The 22,149-nt window shown below is 44.6% G+C and overlaps 1 protein-coding gene across 1 annotated transcript in view; it reads left to right on the plus strand.

The window, feature by feature from the left end:
• LOC141084736 (collagen alpha-6(VI) chain-like) overlaps nt 1-22,149 on the plus strand; it is a 177,975-nt gene that overhangs the window by 103,997 nt on the left and 51,829 nt on the right. Inside the window, exons 30-31 of the mRNA XM_073569619.1 lie at nt 600-635; nt 4,493-4,529. Coding sequence (XP_073425720.1) covers nt 600-635; nt 4,493-4,529 — 73 coding nt within the window. The remainder of the gene's footprint in view (nt 1-599; nt 636-4,492; nt 4,530-22,149) is intronic.

Consider the following 22,149-nt stretch of genomic DNA (forward strand, 5'->3'; position numbering starts at 1 on the left):
AACTTAGCTTTTGAGGAGCAGGAATCAGACTGGTCTCCTAGAATCCCTCAGGGAAATCACCAGCAAGGCAGAAGGGCGTCGGCTGCCTTATATCCAGTCAGCAATTCCAGTCACCCAGTCATCATCATCCTGCTCAGGTGCTTGGTAATCAGCCTCACTACCTTCCTTCACCAGAAGAGGGAGTTCATCAGACCTAAATGGTGAAGGGGAAAATGAACTCACAACAATTTAGACTGTAATTATAATTTTACAGCTTACAGAGAATGCAGCTAATATCTTCATATTAAAATTCTAAGCTGTAGACATGGATCACTTATAATCATAATGATTTATGGTTTTCCAATGTGACCATAAAAATATTGTCTGTCTGTGATTTTTTAATAACCTGTTCAGAAAAAATAGAGTCAAATTGGCAACCCTGGATAGTAGGCAGAGCAGCATGTTTGCTCTAACTGCCACATTAGAGAAGGCCAAAGCTTCTGAATCAATATCCTGTACATATAATTGTTTAACATGGTTTGCAATAAGGAAGGAGCACTCGGTATATGGCATATTTTTCTGCTAATATATATCTTACTATTTTCTTATTTCACATCCAGGGACAAAAAGGAACTCAAGGTCAAAGTGATCAATCTGTACGTACTACTTATGGGAATTTACTGTCTATTGTTAATGTTCTTTGCAGGTTACTTACTCTATATCATTGACATGGGCAGGTTTTTCTGATGTGGTTTTCCATCAGCCGTCACCTGTGAAGTAAATAATGTGTGTGAAGATACAGTTGTGCTCAAAAGTTTACATACCCCAGCAGAATTTTTGCTTTCTTGACCTTTTTTCTCCACTCATGGTTAGTGGTTGGGTGAAGCCACTGCTTTCTATACACAGAGTGGTGACTTACACCATGCCGATGCCACCCCCATAACTGAAACCTGAACGCTGCGAGGAGGAATAAAGTTAATTTCCACCTGGCAGTGGGGCTCTAAGTGTGGATGCCAGGCATGTTCAGAATGCTACTAACCTACAGATTTACCTCATACCTGCAGATTAATAGCGCTTTTTCCCTTTAAATTTGCAGAATTTATGCTATCTTTTGCACTTGTTTGGATGGTTGCAGTTGCTATCAAAAGAGGTAGCTTTTGTTTTTTTGTGACTAAAGCTTCATGTTGCTGAACGCTTTAGGGTATGGATCAAATGAGGAAGTTGTTAGGGATGCATGAGCCTATGTTCACACAGTCTTTTGAGATGTTCATAAATAAAAATAGGATCTCAAACAGAAAATTCCTTAGGATATGTTTCTTTTGAGAGATTTTTGCAAGTGTTTTTCTTTTCCTGAAGCATTTTGTGAATTGGTTTTGCAGAGTTTGTTTCTTTAATGGGAATCTGTCAGCAGGATAAACCCTCCTAACCCGTCTATATGGGCATGTAGTTCATAGAAAGATTAATAAAATTACACCTTGACATCTGCGATTAGTGATGGGCAAACCCGTGGATGTTCGGGTCTGGCGAGTTGGGCCGAACATTTAAAAAAAGTTTAGTTCGGGTACCTTTCAATTCCCAAACTCGAACCCGAACCCCATTCAGATAAATGTGGGGCCCGAACATCCACTGTTTCCCGCGCTGTCATCTGCATGACAGCACGGGAAACACACGCTCTGATCGGTGGTAAGGTTATTACTGCTGGTCAGACAGCTGAGGTTCCCACGCTGTCAGATGACAGCATGTGAGACAGCACCTGTGACCGACAAATAAAAAGTTACCCCTGATCACAGGCATCAGATGATGAGAGTACTCCTCTCTTCATTCTAGACCTGCTGTCACTAGTAGCAGCGAGAGCAGGCATGGCTGATGAGAGTATTCATCAGCCAGCACCTGTGAAGTAAATAAATGAAAACAATGGCATGGGTTCCCCTCTATTTTCAATTACCAGCCAAGGTAAAGCTGGTAGCTGTGGGCTGCAACCCCCAGCTGTCAGCTTTATATTAGCTTGTCATCAAAAATAAAAAGGTCCCCATGTCGTATGTTTTAATTATTTAAATAAATAGTTTAAAAAATGGCATGTGGTCCCCCCATTTTTTGACAACCAGTCAAGCTAAAAAGACAGCTGGGGGCTGGTATACTCAAACTGGGAAGGAGCCATGGATATTGGCCCTCCCCATCCTAAAAAATAGCAGCCCGCAGCCACCCCAGAAACGGTGGATTTATTAGATGTGCCAATTCTGGCACTTTGCCCGGCTCTTCCCACTTGCCCTGTTTTGGTGGCATGTGGGATAATATATGTGTGGGGTTGATGTCAGCTTTTTATTGTCATTTGACATCAAGCTCACAGGTTATTAGTGGGGAGACATCTATAAGATGCCCCTATTGCTAACACCATACTCATATTGTAAAAAATTTACAGCCATAAAAAAGTCTCTTAATTGAAAGAAAGACACACACTACTGATTTTAAATACAAATTCCCCACCCTCTTTTACCCATTTATTTATAAAAATAAAAAAGCAAAGTTATATTCACTTTTCCGCCGATAATCCATTGATGCTCATGGCCAACTGTATAAGACAAAAAATAATAAAATATTATATTCCTCACCTGTCCAACGATAATCCATTAATGCTCATGTCCCATGATGATCCAGATAATTTTGAGAGTGGTCCCATCAGTGATGCAACCACTCTCCACACCAGCCGGAACAAACTGAGACAGGAGCGTGATTACGCTCCTGCAATGTGTAGCGTTGACATGAGAAAGATCACCGGAGTCCATAGCTGATGAACCCCAGTCACCTTCCCCCTCGCATCGTGGCAAAATTTTCACTCTTCTCAATTTATTTACTAGTCCAAGGCTAATCACTGGCTGGCTTTAGTCAACTGGAGCTTAGTTGGGAAAAGCCTGCTGGGGACTAACCTCAGATCAGCTGTTTAAAGTAGTAAAACATACTCAGTTTCTGATTCATAATGCCCATGGTTCAGGCAGCATGAATTTGATGAAGTTTTATTTAATAGTAGGGATGAGAGAACATACTTGGGTAACATGTTAACCAAGCATGCTCGGGTGTTATCCGAGTATCTTGGACTTGCTCGGATAATATGTTCGAGTCCGTGTGGCTGCATATTTTGCAGGTGTTAGACAGCGGCAACACATGCAGGGATTCTCTAAGGCCCCTTTCACACATCAGTTTTTTGGCGTCAGTCACAATCCGTCGGATCCGCCGCAGATTGTGAAAAACTGATGCGACGGATCCGTTTTTTAAAATAGAGATAGAAAGAAGAGATAGAAATAATAGATAGATAGAGAAAGAATAGATAGATAGATAGATAGATAGATAGATGGATAGAATGGATAGAATGGATAGATAGATAGAAAGAATAGATAGATAGAAAGAAAGAATAGAAAGAAAAAATATATAGAAAGAAAGAATAGATGGATAGATACATTACCTGCGGTAACCTCTTGCCTTTTTTTCTTTTTTTTTATATAGCGCTAACATATTCCGCAGCACTTTACAGTTTGCACACATTATCATCACCGATGGGGCTCACAATCTAAATTCCCTATCAGTATGTCTTTAGAATGTGGGAGGAAACCCACGCAAACACGGGGAGAACATACAAACTCCTTGCTGCAAGACTGCAGCACTAACCACTGAGCCATCAGGGAATCAAAAATATCCGAGCATGTCCAAGATACTCGGATAACACCCGAGCATGCTTGGATAACATGGTATCCGAGCACATTCGCTCATCCCCATTTAATAGAGCATGGAATTCTATCTTTTGTATTGTCTGCTTAAGTGTCACCATGAGAAGGGCTCTCTCAGCTTGACATCTCTGTGTTACAACTGATTGTAAGGTTCTTTAGTACTAAAGGCCCCATCACACATAGCGACTCCCCAGTGATCCCGACAACAATATGAACTTGTCATGATCGCTGGTGTGTCGCTACATGATCGCTGGTGAGCTGCCAAACAGGCAGCTTCACCAACGATCAGCACCAGCGAGGACGCTGGTATCTAAGGTAAATATCGGGTTACTAAACGGCATGCGTCACTTAGTTACCCAATGTGTACCTTAGAAACCTGCATGCTTGAGCCGGGAGCTGCCAGCATGCAGGTTTCTAAGGTACACATCGGGTAACTAAGTGACGCGCACCGCTTAGTAACCCAATATTTACCTTAGATACCAGCTCCCAGCATCTGCTTACAGCACTGGGAGCTCGCTGATCGCTGGTCTCTCGCTGCCACACGCAGCGATGCACGCTGGACAGCGGGAGAGCAATGATGAAAAAATGGCCCAGGACAATAGTGCACGATCAGCAATACCCGGCGGGGGCCGGTCGCTGATCCCCATCACATACAGCGATCTTGCTGGCGAGATCGCTGTAGCGTCACAAAATCAGCGATCTCGCTAGCGAGATCGCTGTGTGTGACGGGGCCTTAAGTCTATGAACTAAAAACTTGACAATAAGTAAACACTTCTTTCTTACTTGCGGTATAGCCATGTGAGTTAATTGACTACATCCGGAAGACTTGTCGTAAGTATGACTTTTTTAGATATCACATACCACTCTTATTTTGCAATGCTTCGACAAAATCCATAGGTTTTTGAGGATATTTGAGATGTTCTCCACTTATTGTAAATAGATATTTAAAAATATCTGATTATTATCTGATTTGAAGAATTTTTTGTCTTGATTGATGTTAATGTTAACCTATTTATTGCCTGATGTCAGTATTGCTAATTCACCTAGTCAGTTTAGTCTCATGTCTAAGTCGGTTACAGGATACATTGTCCCAAATAGTCTTTTCAAAGGGTTTTCATCATACTCCTATCAACCTTTCTGTTTCTTCTTTGGCTTAAAGGGAATCTGTCATCGTATGATTGCTGCCCCATCTGAGAGCTGCATGATGTAGAGAATGAGACCCTGATTCCAGCTACAGGTCAATTATTAGACTTATTGCTGTAGTTTTGATAAAACATTGCTTTATCAACTGCAACTATTGTATACCTCTCAATGATAATCTTCTGCTATGTAGTCCTCCATATTACTGAGCTCCAGCTAACACCACCAACACCATTAATTGGCAGCTTGCACAGTGTAGACAAACTGCTGTCAATCAATGGTGTAATCTGGGTTATAATTCAGCTAATCATTGAGAGAACTAGCAGAACAGCAGCAATTGAAACAGTGATATTATCAAAACTACAGCAAGTAGCCCAATAAGTGACACATTGCGGGAATTAGGGTATCTGCCCCTATGTTATGCTGCCTACAGTTTGGGAAGTTTAAGCCCAGTAAAGGTACCCTTTAATGGGTTTAGATTAGAGATGAGCGACTTTGCCTTTTTTCGGGTCGAGTCGGGTTTCATGAAACCCGACTTTCTCAAAAGTCGGGTCGAACGAAATCGGCCGATTATCGTGAAGAGTCGAAGGCTGACTGAAACACGAAACCCAATGCAAATCAATGGAAAACCAAGGTCGGCAGGGAGTGGAGGACAGGAAACACACCTGCAGTGCCCATTTTAATGCCAAAAACATCAATTATTATTACTTAAGCTTGTCAACCTTAATTTACTTTATAATAATAGTTAGGCATTGAAAACTGGGGGGGGGTATGGCTGGCTCCAGATTTTCGTGGGCCCTGGGCCAAAGAGTGTCACTGGGCTCTTTTAACACATGCCACAATTCATGATCCTCTGATACGGCAGAGAAATAGCGGTATAGTACAATGAAAAATACTTCACTTCTTACATCTCATGACTGATATCCATTTTAAATTCTCCAATAGCTCCAAAAACGGACAGTATATTACTCCATACAGTATTATGGCCACCGCATAGTGTGCTATACAGAGTAGTGAGGCCCATATATTTCTCCATATAGAATCATTGGTCCCATATAATGTTTGAAACAGTATATGATGAGCTCCACATAATGCTACAGTATATGTTAGTCCCCATGGATGAAGCTCCACTGTGTTATGGGTCCAAATAATGCTCCATATAAAATGAGCCCCATTTCTAATGCTCCAGTGCATAATGGGCCCTGTAAATGCTGCTCCAGTGTCTGATGTCCACCTTTGGAAGGCTCCAGTGTATGGTGGGCCTCATATATCATTCTCCAGAGTATAGTGCTCCCCAAAAATAGCTGTGACAACATTGAAAACAATTAAATAAGTCTCCTCACTAGGGAATCCCTGTACTAGTCTGGACTCCTCATTGTCCCCATCTTCCATCTCACTGCACTTGGACTGTTTAGGCAGAGGGCGTACAGACGTGATGTCATTGCGCTCTCTGACTAGAATGTCACTGTCAGGAAATGCGGAAGACGTCACGGCGGTGGAGCAGGGAGAGGTAAGTATTTAAACTTTGCAAGTGTTGTGATCCTGAGCAAGCAGGGGGGCCCACTCGTTAGCGATGGCACTGGCAAAAGGCCCCTCATAGTACGGTGGTGTGTCTGACGGCGGGTGGGCCCTCCCACTGGCAGAGACACTTTTGTGTACTATGAGAGGCCCTGTGCCAGTGCTGTCGGCCATGAGTATGCCCCCCCACCTGCTCAAGGAACCTGCACTTTCATCTGCACCTTCCTCTTTGTCACCATGTAAGGTGGTATAGTATGCGGGAAGGGGAACCTGTTGTGAACTCATTTTCTGGTTTACCTCTGGCTTCTTGTGAGGGTTGTGGAGCTGGCTGTGTGGACAGAGGAGTTGTGAGTTCTCCATCCGGGCTCCCTCTAGTGGTGACAGTAGGTAATGAAGCTGATCTAAATGGCAGAGACCTGCCACCTGAGGAGGAGGACTGTGAGTGGACATCAGGAGTCTCTGACTGGATTTAAGACAGCCGACTCCCTAATTTTGTGCTGGTGATTTTTTCCTGCCCTGAGGTTCTGGTTTCCAGTTCTGTTCCTGCCTTCTCAAGCTTAGTGTGCTTTGCTATTTTTTCACATGGGATTTGGTCTGGTTTACTCAGTTTTTGTGGTCAGCCAGTCCCTGCTGGGGCTGTGCTGAATTTCCATTCTTATGTCTCTGTTTATGCCAGTTTGCTTTTTGTCCCTGATCAGATAGGCTCTTTTTGCTCTGTCTTCAGAATATACGAGAGTGCTGATATAGGGAATTGAAGTCTAGTGACTTCAGGGCTTTTGTTATCAGAAAGTGTTGGACATTTTTTGGCAGGGTTTTGTGCGTAATTGCAGACAGCATCTTTCCTTTCCTGTCCTTTCTAGTTAGTGTGGGCCCCATCATTTGCTCAGCCTATTTTTCTATCTGTGTTTGTGTTTTCATCTTGTCTCATCGACAATACATGTTTGGGGGCTGTCTATTGCTTTGGGGTCTGCTCTGGGGCAGAGTAGATTTCCCCTTTTCTTGCTTAAGGCTTATTTAGTTCTCCGGCTGTGATGAGGCGTCTAGGATCATCGTAGGTATGCTCCACAGATACTGCTAGTTGTGTGGATAGGATCAGGGGTCTTCAATCCGCTTAGTTACCAACCTCTCTGGTTTTCTGTGGCTTAGCTTGTTTTTGTTTTTCCTCCTCGGTGACTCATTCATAACAGGAACCTGAGTTTCATCAGGGTCAGATTCTGGCTGCATAGAGTGCAAGGGGAATGTAGTGGTCTGGGTCAATGTACCAGCAGAATCATCTAGCAGTGGCTGGGCATCAGTGCACTTGTGGCGCCCCCAGGAGTACGGTCGCCACAGTGGCATTACCTTCCTCCTAGGGAGTGTGATGTCATGCTTGGGAGCAACGAAGGATCTCTCTAGTAGTTAAACCAACACACAACACAGTTCCCACTCCAGGCCAGCAGGGAGACTACTGAACCTGACTGCTGAGGAGCTGCTCTCTTTGGTCGGGAGGAGGTAAGTTAGGGCAGTCTGTGAAGGGAAGGGGAAGTGTGTGGACGTGAGAAGGTGAGCTGGAGGATGAGCAGAGTTAAGGCTCACTCCTAGCTTGAGTGCATGGTCGGGATTCCGGTCTCTGAGTTTGTAGGGACACTGACAGTCCTGCAGCAGAAACCGGAGGAAGTAGCAGCTGTAAATGCTCTGTTCCTAACTAAGGCTCGCAGGCCCCAGCAGCGACGTGTGTAAGCCAGAAGGAAAAGGCTATGGCTGGCTGCCATATGAGAAAGTTCCAAAAGAGAGTCAACAGGGGGAACTTCAGTGTACTCAGTAGTGCGAGTACCTCAGATAAGCGCTAGAACGGAGGCCACACTACCTATCTGCATAGAGAGAATTCCAAATTTGCTTCCAGGCTGACCAACTCCTTCTCCATCTGTACTCTGGGTCCTGGACGGCATTTACCAAGTACAGGTAAAGGAACTGCACGACTGTGTCTGTCATCTTTCTCCTGCGCCTGGCGCACGGCTCTGCTACATTCTGCACTGCACACCATCTACCAACTCTTTCATCTGCCTTGCGACTACGGGCCTACTTGTGCAGGGCTTCTACATTTTAGCTGCACCACAACATCTGTCCCAGAGAAGCGACACTGCAGCGCGGGTCAATCTGATCAGAAATCACAGGTGGCCTCACGTATCATTCACCTATAAACGTTATTCACCCCTTTGCATGGACGCCCAGGGCCACGGAACGGGTCATCACCACCAATGTGACACATCCCTCTGAGACACTGGCCCGGTACTGATTAATCCCACTGCCCTGGCTGGCCACCCACACTCCATGTCAGATTCATCTTGGACTGGGAAATTCACGATTTGACTTGATAACCCAGGCATGGTATGATAGAAAGAGCTACATGGACTAATGTGAAGTGTGGCCTGCTGCATCATTCACTTTTGGTGGGGGTGAAGGACACAAGGAAAGGGGTTCTTCCTGACCAGAAGCCAGCACTTGACAACTCAGTGCTTGCATTTTTTGAAACTTCAGAAGAGGAGGGCATATTTGCTGGAGTCTGTTTTAGCAATGTAAGCCAAAACCAGTTCCTGATGCTGCAGCTTTAAAAGTGGTTAACCTACTCCCAGAAAAGGTAGCCTTCCAGGCGTTCCAGAGCCAGACCATGACGCAGGCTCAACACCTCCTGCCTTAGCTGCTATTGTGCTTTTGCCACTACCAGCAGATGCACCACCACTATCAGCACCAGCTGGCCCCCCCACGCCCACGTCCGCAGCCTCTTCCACCAAATTACAAAATGTTGCAGAACATGAACCCAAATAACATCAGATATATGGTACTGTATCAGAAGCATACAGCTCTATACAGTTAAAGGATGATTGTCAATCTCCCTATATATACCATCAGTCACACAGAGACGCTCACAGGCTCAGTATGGATTAGACAAGAATATAAAAAGTAGAAAAAGTGTACAGTATCATCAGATAGCAGGTATATATAGTATAGTTTAAACATTCTAAATCTCCGTAGATATTTCAGGAGGCAGACACAGACGCTCTCAGGCTCAGTATGGATTACAACACAATATAAAAAGCCGTAAAACGGTAATGGATCTGAAGAGTACAGCTATACACAGTGTAGGGGTCATTGTTGTCAATCTCAGTATTTATTTCCACAGTCAGAAAATAACTCTCACTTGGTCAGTTTGGATTAGACCAGAATATAAAAAGCAGTAAATGGGTAATGTATCACAAGCGTAGAGCTGTATACACTAGTGTTGGGGTAATTTTTAAATGTACATCTAAATTGCAGGAGTAACCCACAGACTGTCACACACTCAGGATGGATCACACCACAATATAACAAGACATCCGCAAGAAATAATCACACAAGTGGGACAATGTCCAAGTGTCAATGATACACTTAGAGTGGTGGGTGGAGGAGGACTTCCTGGCAGAAAGGGTGCAGTATCAGCAGATACCAGGTATATATAGCATAGTTTAAACATTAAAAATGTACGTCTATATATTCAGGAGTAGTGTTGACCCACCCCGCTAGTGTTCCAGTTTGTTTTGGTTCGTCGAACACCAGGCAAGTTCGTCGAATGTTTGTCGAACGTTCGACGAACAACGTCGAACACCATTGAAAACAATGTATACCAAACAGATCAAGGAAGCATATTTCCATAAAATACACATTGCTTTATTCAAATACGTACAAAAGACACAGACAATTAAAAAGAGATGGATATCCAAATGGATATCACAGGCACATATGTCTTCATAAAGTATTAAAAATACACCAAGGGGTACAAACCATATGTCACAAAGTCATAGTATAGTACATCTAGTATAGGACATAAGGGGCACAAAATGTATATACCCTATGCAAAGTGTGCACTGCAACAAGTATCACCGACATGTATGTCACCAGCATAAAGATATATAAATAAATAAGTCATAGGCAAAGAGAAGATATAATGCACTGCATTGGCAATAATGCTAGGCCAAAGTGCTCTAATGGCATAAAAAAATATAAAGCAGTGTGTTTTGAGAGTCAAATATCGCCAGAGCAATAAACAAAAAGATGGAAAGCCTCTATGCAGTCTATGTGAACATGTCATTAGATTCAATCTGTATAATTAAATAGATTATGAGCAAAGAGCATCTAATACAGTACACTAGCAATTAATGCTAAGACATAATGATCCAATGACACAGAAAGTGTCTGTCAGTGTGTGCTCAAAGTTAAATACTGCCAGAACATTGCACATAGAGATCAACATTGGTGCTCACATGGCAAATCCCCCTGTCCCAAGTGTATAACAACAACCCCTAAGAGGTAAGAAACGAGCATATGACCTGTGATACCGCAGTCCCCGACGCGCGTTTCGCCTTAGCTTTGTCCTGGGAGGTAAGTGAATGAAGCTACAAGGTACATATGGACATATATAGTGGCATAATTGCAAAATTCTTACATGTGTAAGATCGCGCAGCGCCCGGCGTGTGATGTCATCATGGCACGCGCCTCCCGGCTATGCAGCCGCTCCCCCATCAGACACGTCATAACGTGGAGGCGGCAGGTCAGGCCAGGGAGGACGCATTACCAAGGCGACTCACCACGCTGCAGTATGACGTCGCAGACAGGCAAGCCACTCCTCCTTTGTAGTTTCATTTTAGTGTATCGTCTATCATTCTGTCATGGTTACATGGTATGCATGGACAACGGGTTGGGATGCCAGTGATTCAAACTAGTCGATGGAGAAATCGCTATGTACCATCATATACTGGACAACATCCGAAGGGAATTAATCTATATCCATGAGGAATTGAGAGAAAACCCGATTGATCTGCGGCTTTTTTCTTTGGATCCCTATATGTATAAATACAAGAGATCTTTAACTGGAATTCTCTATATATTTGCATGTTTGCTTCTTTTGGTCTTTAAATATGTATACTGTACATCTTTTGGAGGCATCGGCCACTATAATTCTGAAACACTTCAACGGATTCCACTGAGTCTAAAAATGTTTTTTTGTGACATATTGTACTTCATGTCAGTGGTAGCATTTCTTCGATATGACTTGCGTTAATTCATAAAAAAATGGAAATTTGGCAAACATTTTGCGATTTTAAAACTTTTAACTTGTGTGCCCTTAAATAAGAGAGTTATGTCACACAAAATAGTTTATAAATAACATTTCCCATATGTATACTTTATGTCAGCACAATTTTGGATGCATTATATTTCATTTGGACGTTAGAAGGTTTAAAAGATGACCAGTGATTTCTTATTTTTCCAACAAAATGTACAAAGCCATTTTTATTTAGGAACCACATCGCATTTAAAGTAACTTTGGGGGGCCTATATTATAGCAAATACCCAAAAGTTACATCATTATAAAAACTGCACCACTCAAAGTACTCAAAACCACATATCCTTCAGGTGCTTCACAGGAATGTGAAAGGAAAAAAATTAATATTTAAATTTTTTCACAAAAATTTTACTTTAGCTCCAAATTTGTTATTTTCACAAGGGTAACAGGAGAAAATTGACCCCAAAATTTGTTGAGAAATGTCTCCTGACTATGCTGATACCCCATATGTGGGGGAAATCCACTGTTTGGGCACACGGCAGGTCTCAGAAGGGAAATAGCACAGTTTGACTTTTTGAATACAAAAAAGTCTGGAATCCAGTGTGGATGCTATGTCACATTTGGAGAGCCCCTGATGTGCCTAAACAGTGGAAACCCCCCACAAGTGACCCTATCTTGGAAACTATATCACTTAAGGAGTGTATCTAGATGTGTGGTGAACCATCAGATGCTTCACAGAAGTTTATGACATAGAGCTGTGAAAATAAAAAATCACATTTTACCCTCAAATTTGAACTTTTAACTCACAAAAGGGTAAGAGGAGAAAATGTCCCCCCAATTTGATATGCAATTTCTCCTGAGTATGTTGATATCCCAAATGTGGAGGAAAACTACTGTTTGGGTACACGGAAAGGAAGGAGTGAAGTTTTAGAACGCAGACTTTGATGAAATGGTCTGTGGACGTCATGTCAAGTTTGGAAAGTCCCTGATGTGAAAACCCCCCACAAGTTGCCCCATTTTGGAAATTACACCCCTCAAGAATTATATCCTGGGGTATAGTGAGCATTTTAAACCCTCAGATACTACATAGAATTTGATAACATTAGATTGTCATGTTGAAAGTTTAAATTTTTTTCACATAAATGTTGTTTTCGCCCAAAATTTGTAATTTTCACTATGGTCATAGCATAGGAGAAAACAGACCCTATAATTTGTTGTGCAATTTGTCCCAAATGCAACTATACCCATATGTGGTCAAAAACTTCTGCTTGGGCATATAGCAGGGATAGGAAAGGAAAGAGTGCTATTTGCCTGGGATAGATTGTGCATGCCATGTTGCATTTGAAGAGCCCCTGACATGTGGAAACAGCAGAAACCTGACACAAGTGACCCCATTTTGGAAGCGATAAACCGTCAAGGAATTTATCTAGGGGTGTAGTGAGTATATTGAACCCACAGGTGCCTCACAGAATGTTATTAGCCTTAACATTGGAAATATGACACTTTAGTGGGAAAAATGTAATTTTTTTATTTGCCGCAAATTTGTCATGTACACAAGGAATAATAGGTGAAACTAGACATCACAATTTATTGCGCAATTTCTCCCAAACTCAGTGCTTCTCCATATGTTGTCAGAAATTACTGTTAGGCCACACATCAGGGCTGAGAAGTATGGAGCGCTATTTGGCTTTTGGAGCACAGATATTGATAGAATAGTTTGCAGGCAACATTTACGGAGGCACAATGGTGCCAAAACATCAGAAAAAACAAAAGTGACCCCATTTTAGAAAATGCAGTACATAATAATAGCACATATTGGTGCAAAAATAGGACCTACAGTGGGGCAAAAAAGTATTTAGTCAGTCAGCAATAGTGCAAGTTCCACAACTTATGAGAGACCTCTGTAATTTACATCATAGGTAGACCTCAACTATGGGAGACAAACTGAGAAAAAAAAATCCAGAAAATCACATTGTCTGTTTTTTTTCCTTTTATTTGCATATTATGGTGGAAAATAAGTATTTGGTCAGAAACAAGCAATCAAGATTTCTGGCTCTCACAGACCTGTAACTTCTTCTTTAAGAGTCTCCTCTTTCCTCCACTCATTACCTGTAGTAATGACACCTGTTTAAACTTGTTATCAGTATAAAAAGACACCTGTGCACACCCTCAAACAGTCTGACTCCAAACTCCACTATGGTGAAGACCAAAGAGCTGTCAAAGGACACCAGAAACAAAATTGTAGCCCTGCACCAGGCTGGGAAGACTGAATCTGCAATAGCCAACCAGCTTGGAGTGAAGAAATCAACTGTGGGAGCAATAATTAGAAAATGGAAGACATACAAGACCACTGATAATCTCCCTCGATCTGGTGCTCCACGCAAAATCCCACCCCGTGGGGTCAGAATGATCACAAGAACGGTGAGCAAAAATCCCAGAACCACGCGGGGGGACCTAGTGAATGAACTGCAGAGAGCTGGGACCAATGTAACAAGGCCTACCATAAGTAACACACTACGCCACCATGGACTCAGATCCTGCAGTGCCAGACGTGTCCCACTGCTTAAGCCTGTACATGTCCGGGCCCGTCTGAAGTTTGCTAGAGAGCATTTGGATGATCCAGAGGAGTTTTGGGAGAATGTCCTATGGTCTGATGAAACCAAACTGGAACTGTTTGGTAGAAACACAACTTGTCGTGTTTGGAGGAAAAAGAATACTGAGTTGCATCCATCAAACACCATACCTACTGTAAAGCATGGTGGTGGAAACATCATGCTTTGGGGCTGTTTCTCTGCAAAGGGGCCAGGACGACTGATCCGGGTACATGAAAGAATGAATGGGGCCATGTATCGTGAGATTTTGAGTGCAAACCTCCTTCCATCAGCAAGGGCATTGATGATGAAACGTGGCTGGGTCTTTCAACATGACAATGATCCAAAGCACACCGCCAGGGCAATGAAGGAGTGGCTTCGTAAGAAGCATTTCAAGGTCCTGGAGTGGCCTAGCCAGTCTCCAGATCTCAACCCTATAGAAAACCTTTGGAGGGAGTTGAAAGTCCGTGTTGCCAAGCGAAAAGCCAAAAACATCACTGCTCTAGAGGAGATCTGCATGGAGGAATGGGCCAACATACCAACAACAGTGTGTGGCAACCTTGTGAAGACTTACAGAAAACGTTTGACCTCTGTCATTGCCAACAAAGGATATATCACAAAGTATTGAGATGAAATTTTGTTTCTGACCAAATACTTATTTTCCACCATAATATGCAAATAAAAGGAAAAAAAAACAGACAATGTGATTTTCTGGATTTTTTTTCCTCAGTTTGTCTCCCATAGTTGAGGTCTACCTATGATGTAAATTACAGACGCCTCTCATCTTTTTAAGTGGTGGAACTTGCACTATTGCTGACTGACTAAATACTTTTTTGCCCCACTGTATATATAGAGCCGATCGCATATCAAAATTAACAAAAGAAAAACAATCAAAAAGCCCACATTAATTATAAAAATATGAATTTTATTATCACATCAAAGAGAACATGAACATAGGGGAGACAAAGTGCATTTGTGCATCAAGAAAATACCAAATGGGTACAGATAGTACAGGGCATTAAAAAAAAAATACTAGGTATTTAGAGATCCATCTAAATAATTACAGGTCTACCGGATACATCATACAATGGACTGGTCCACATAATAGTAAGTATATAGTGACTAGCTGTTTCCAGCCAGCTAACGCTCGGCACGCTCATTGCTATCTAGTAGAGTTGAGCGACTTTTGGTTTTTTAGGGTCGCGTTTCGTTTCGTGAAACCCGACTTTTCCAAAAGTCGGGTCGAGCAAGATCGTCCGATTATAGGGAAAAGTCGGGGTCGTCCCGAAACACGAAACCCAATGTAAGTCAATGGGGAATAAAAGTCGGCAGTGAGAGGAGGACAGGAAACACACCTACAGTGCCCATTTGAATGCCAAAAGCATCAATTCTTCTTTCTTAAGCTTGTCAACCTTAATTAACTTCATAATACAAGTTACGTACTGAAAAATGGGGGTTATTTGGCTACAAACTGTGGGGGGGGAGGGCTGGCTCCAGGTTTTCATGTGCCCTGGGCGAAAGAGCGCCCCTTTAACACATACCACAACTCATCATGCTCCGATACGGCAGAGAAATAGCGGTATAGTCCAATGAAAAATACCTCACTTTTTACATCTCATGACGAGGCCCATCTATTTCTCCATACAGAAGCATTGGTCCCATATAATGTTTGAAACAGTATATGATGAGCTCCACATAATGCTACAGTATATGTTGGTCCCCATGGATGAAGCTCCACTGTCTTATGGGCCGAAATAATGCTCCAAACATAATGGGCCCCATTTCTAATGCTCTAGTGTATAATGGGCCCTGTAAATGCTGCTCCAGTGTCTGATGTCCACCTTTGGAATGTTCCAGTGTATGGTGGGCCCCATCTATCATTCTCCAGAGTATAGTGCTCCCCAAAAATTGCTGTCCCAACATTGAAAACAATCAAATAAGTCTCCTCGCTAGGGAATCCCTGTACTTGTCTGGACAGGTGCTGTAGCTTGCTTAACAGCTCGCCAGCCATTCTCACGCCCAGTATGGATTACACGTGATTGCACAAAGGTGAGAAAGGGTACCGTATCCCCAGATAACATGTATGGATAGCGTACACATTCAAAATATATGTCTCAGGAGGCAGGCTCAGACCGTGTTAGGCCCAGTATGGATTGCACGTGATTGCACAAAGGTTAGAAAGGGTACCGTATCACCGGATAACATGTATGGATAGCGTACACATTCAAAATATATGTCTATACAGCATGAGGCAGGCTCAGACGGTGTTAGGCCCAGTATGGATTGCACGTGATTGCACAAAGGTTAGAAAGGGTACCGTATCACCGGATAACATGTATGGATAGCGTACACATTCAAAATATATGTCTATACAGCATGAGGCAGGCTCAGACGGTGTTAGGCCCAGTATGGATTGCACGTGATTGCACAAAGGTTAGAAAGGGTACCGTATCCCCAGATAACATGTATGGATAGCGTACACATTCAAAATATATGTCTCAGGAGGCAGGCTCAGACGGTGTTAGGCCCAGTATGGATTGCACGTGATTGCACAAAGGTTAGAAAGGGTACCGTATCCCCGGATAACATGTATGGATAGCGTACACATTCAAAATATATGTCTATACAGCATGAGGCAGGCTCAGATGGTGTTAGGCCCAGTATGGATTGCACATGATTGCACAAAGGTTAGAAAGGGTACCGTATCACCGGATAACGTGTATGGATAGCGTACACATTCAAAATATATGTCTATACAGCATGAGGCAGGCTCAGACGGTGTTAGGCCCAGTATGGATTGCACAAAGGTTAGAAAGGGTATCGTATCACCGGATAACATGTATGGATAGCGTACACATTCAAAATATATGTCTATACATCAGGAGGCAGGCTCAGACGGTGTCAGGCACAGTATGAATTTGACGGCCCAGATTACACAGCGGAGGAGCAGGGAGAGGTAAAGATTGCAAATGCTGGGGCCCTGCCCAAGCAAAGGGGGCCCACTCGTGGGCGTCGGTACTGGCACTGGGCCCCTCATAGTACAGCGGTGTGTCTGACGGCGGGTGTGCACCACCACCGTCAGACACTTGATTGCACTATGAGGGACCCTGTGCCAGTGCCCGCGCCCAAGAGTCGGCCTACCCACCTGTCCAGGGCAACGGCACTCGCACGGTGTCGTGCGGTAGGTGGTGACCCCGGCCATGGGGGGGGAGGCAGCACAGTTAGGGAGTTTTAGAAAGTGGCATATGTTGATGTTGGACATTCAGCTGATGCAAAAGGCGAAATAGGTGAAGTACCAGGAAGAGGTGGACCAAAGCAAGCCATTTTTCTGTCACCCTATGTGTCATCAGGGGAAGGTGGGACAAAATCCTTGGAAACCCATGCGTGGTTCATTTTAATGAAGGTTAGATCATCCACATTTTGGGTTGACAGATGGGTCCTTTTTTCTGTCAGGATTGATCCAGCTGCACTGAAGACTCTTTCCGATAGCACACTTGCAGCTGGGCAAGCGAGCTCCTGTAAGGCATATTGGGCCAATTCAGGCCAGGTGTCCAGTTTAGCGGCCCAATAGTCAAAGGGGAATGACCTGTGTGGGAGAACATCGATATGGGAGGAAAAGTAGTTTGTAACCATAGTTGACAACTGCTGTCTCCTGTCACTTTCCATCGATGCAGTATTACCAGTTGTGTGAGCGGTATTTGAAAAATCAGTCCACAACATTGTCATGAAACCCCTGTCTCCAACGCCACTTCTGCTGTGTGCACCACGAACACCTCTGCCAAGCTGCCCCCGGCCCGTACGGCTCGTGTGAGAACCATCACCGCTGCTGTGTGCTGGGAATGCCTCAAGCAACCGATTTACCAGAGTTGCTTGTTTATTAGCCAATATTAGGTCAAGGTTCTCCTGTGGCATGATGTTTTGTAATTTGCCTTTATAGCGTGGATCCAGGATGCTGGCCAACCAGTAGTCGTCATCGTTCATCATTTTGGCAATGCGGGGGTCCCTTTTTAGGATCCGCAAGGCATAATCTGACATGTGGGCCAATGTTCCCGGTGTCAATGATACACTGCGAGTGCTGGGTGGAGGAGCACTTTCTGGCAAATCCACATCCCTCCAGTCACGCACAAACCCTGTACCAGACCTTGCCACGCCAACATTTTCACTTGCCCCACGAGATGCATCCTCCTCCCCTAAGTAATCATCCCCATCATCATCCTCCTCCTCCTCTTCTTCCTCCACCTCGTCCAGGAGAGGTCCCTGAGCAGACAATGCCTGAATGTCATCAAGGATTCCCTCCTCCTTTTCCTCCTCATCAACATTGGCTGCAGACGCCTGCTCCTTAAGGTGCGTCAAAGTTTGCATGAGCAGACGCATAAGTGGGATGCTCGTGCTTAGGATGGCGTCGTCTGCGCTTACCAGCCGTGTGCATTCCTCAAAACACTGAAGGACTTTACAAAGGTCTTTCAGCTTCGACCACTGCACACCTGTCAACTCCATGTCTGCTCTCAAAGTGCCTGGCCGTGTATCCTCCCACAAATGCATTATGGCCTGCCTCTGCTCGCACAGCCGCTCAACCATGTGCAGGGTGGAGTTCCACCTTGTTGCAATGTCGATAATGAGGCGGTGGTTGGGAAGGTGGAGCAATCGCTGCAGCTTCTGCATACGAATGGAGTGTACAGGCGAACGGCGGATGTGCGCGCACAGTCTTCACACCTTCTGGAGCAGGGCTGTTAACTCCGGATAATTTTTGAGGAAGCACTGCACCACCAGGTTCAAGGTGTGAGCCAAGCAAGGTATGTGGCTGAGTTTTGAAAGGGCTATGGCTGCCACAAAATTACGGCCGTTATCACTAACTACATTGCCTGCCTCAAGATGTACACTGCCCAGCCATGACTCAGTTTGTCGCTTCAAGTACTCGGCCAGCACCTCGGCGGTATGTCTGTCGCCCAAACACATCATCTGCAACACAGCCTGCTGACGCTTTCCACTAGCTGCTCGATAGGGGGACACATCGTGTGCAACAGTGGCAGCTGCAGATGGAGTGCTCGTACGACTGCGCTCTGTGGACGAGCTTTCGCTTCTGGAGGAGGAGGAGGAGGAGGAGGAGGAGGAGGGTGGAACGCCTACAGCCAACTGTTTCCTATACCGTGGGCTAGGCAGCACTGTCCCACCACCGCTGTCCCCTGTGGACCCTGCATCCACCACATTAACCCAGTGCGCAGTGATGGACACGTAATGGCCCTGGCCATGCCGACTGGACCATGCATCAGTTGTGAGGTGCACCTTTCCGCTCACTGACTGCTTGAGTGCATGGACAATGCGGTTTTTCACATGATGGTGGAGGGCTGGGATGGCTTTGCGAGAGAAGTGGCGACTGGGTAGGTCATAGCGTGGTACTGCATAGGCCATGAGTTCGCGGAAAGCTGTGCTTTCCACCAACCGAAAGGGCATCATCTCAAACGAGATTAGTTTGGCAATGTGGGCGTTCAAACCCAGTGTACGTGGATGAGAGACTGAGTACTTTCTTGACCTACACATAGTGTCTGGGAGGGTGAGCTGGACTTGAGAGCTGCATATGGTGGAAGTAGCGGTGGACAGGGCGGACTGAGAGAGGGTTGATGATGGTGATGGAGTTGGTGTTCTTTCTGATGGCCTAGAATCAGTCTTTCGTTGATATAACAGTGGGATTCCCTGACTGCAGTGGCCTTGCAACGACACCTTAACATTTGCTGCTGTGCTAACCGGTGGGCTTACAGTGGGGGAAACAATGTAGCGTTGCTGACTACCTTCGTTGTGATCAGTTGCACATGTGGCACTTGAGGTTTGGTGTTGTGTCCACGCTTGCAAGTGCATGCTGGTTAAATGTCTAAGCATGCAACTGGTATTCAAATTTTTCAGATTTTTCCCTCGGCTAAAGGTCTTTGCGCACTTCTTACAGATAACCTTGGCCTGATCATGAGGATTTTGTTCCAAAAAGTGCCACACTGCACTCTTCCTACTTTGGCAGACATTTTGCGGCCTAGCATGCTGTGATCTTTTGACCCTCTGGACAAGCTGTCCAGCAACTCTTTTGATGTTTGGAACCTGTCTTTGGAGTGCTACGGGCCTGCCGTTGCGATGTCGATGTCTGCTGTGGATGCTCCTCATCTGAGCTATTGGAAGCAGCACCCTCTTCCCCCAATGGATGCCAATCTGGGTCAACAACTGGGTCATCCATCACCTCCTCTTCTATGTCATGTGCACCTTCCTCTGTGTCACCGTGTATGGTGGTATAGTGTGCGGGAAGGGGCACCTGAGTCTCATCAGTGTCAGAATCTGGCTCTGTACACTGCGAGGACAATGTAGTGCTCTGAGTGAATGTACCAGCAGAATCATCCATCAGCGGCTGTGCATCAGTGCACTCCATGTCAGATTCATCTTGGCCTGGGTAATTCACCATTTGACTTGATAATCCAGGCATGGTATGTGAAAACAGCTCCATGGAGTAATCAGTAGTATGGCCTGCATCATCCTTCAATCTTGGTTGGGGTGAAGGACACAAGGAAAGGTGTGGTTCATGAACATGAGCCTCCAATGACGACTCAGTGCTTTTACTTTTTACAACTGAAGAAGAGGAGGCGATAGAGCTGGAGGCTGAGTCAGCAATGTAAGACAAAACTTTTTCCTGATGCTCTGGCTTTAAAAGCGGTTTGCCAACTCCTAGAAAACTAAGCGTTCGAGGCCTTATGTAGCCAGACGATGACGCAGGCTCAACACCTCCTGCATTCGGTCCTATTTTGCTCTTGCCACTACCATCAGATCCACCACCAACACCATCATTACAAGCTGCCAACCCCCGCCCAATTCCACGGCCTCTTCCACCAGCCTTCCTCATTTTTGGTAGAAATGTAGACAAAATCCAACAAACTATATAGTAATGTAAAACAAGGTACAAGGTGTCTATAGGACAGGGGAGATTTTGAATGTCTGCACACACTTTTGGACACTGGACACTTTTGGATTGTGTGAGGCCCAATGAATATCTGAGCGCTATGTGACAGGCTCGATGGCACAGCTGTGACCTAAGTGACTAGAGGATAAGTGAGATTTTGAATGTCTGCACACACTTTTGGACACTGGACACTTTTGGATTGTGTGAGGCCCAATGAATATCTTAGCGCTATGTGACAGGCTCGATGGCACAGCTGTGACCTAAGTGACTAGAGGATAAGTGAGATTTTGAATCTCTGCACACACTTTGACACTGGACACTTTTGGATTGTGTGAGGCCCAATGAATATCTGAGCGCTATGTGACAGGCTCGATGGCACAGCTGTGACCTAAGTGACTAGAGGATAAGTGAGATTTTGAATCTCTGCACACACTTTTGGACACTGGACACTTTTGGATTGTGTGAGGCCCAATGAATATCTGAGCGCTATGTGACAGGCTCGATGGCACAGCTGTGACCTAAGTGACTAGAGGATAAGTGAGATTTTGAATCTCTGCACACACTTTTGGACACTGGACACTTTTGGATTGTGTGAGGCCCAATGAATATCTGAGCGCTATGTGACAGGCTCGATGGCACAGCTGTGACCTAAGTGACTAGAAGATAAGTGAGATTTTGAATCTCTGCACACACTTTTGGACACTGGACACTTTTGGATTGTGTGAGGCCCAATGAATATCTGAGCGCTATGTGACAGGCTCGATGGCACAGCTGTGACCTAAGTGACTAGAGGATAAGTGAGATTTTGAATCTCTGCACACACTTTTGGACACTGGACACTTTTGGATTGTGTGAGGCCCAATGAATATCTGAGCGCTATGTGACAGGCTCGATGGCACAGCTGTGACCTAAGTGACTAGAGGATAAGTGAGATTTTGAATCTCTGCACACACTTTTGGACACTGGACACTTTTGGATTGTGTGAGGCCCAATGAATATCTGAGCGCTATGTGACAGGCTCGATGGCACAGCTGTGACCTAAGTGACTAGAGGATAAGTGAGATTTTGAATCTCTGCACACACTTTTGGACACTGGACACTTTTGGATTGTGTGGCCCAATGAATATCTGAGCGCTATGTGACAGGCTCGATGGCACAGCTGTGACCTAAGTGACTAGAGGATAAGTGAGATTT

The sequence above is a fragment of the Dendrobates tinctorius genome, unplaced genomic scaffold, assembly GCF_039654945.1.
Source record: "Dendrobates tinctorius isolate UK_male_01 unplaced genomic scaffold, ASM3965494v1 ptg000005l, whole genome shotgun sequence".
NCBI classification, from domain to species: Eukaryota; Metazoa; Chordata; class Amphibia; order Anura; family Dendrobatidae; genus Dendrobates; species Dendrobates tinctorius.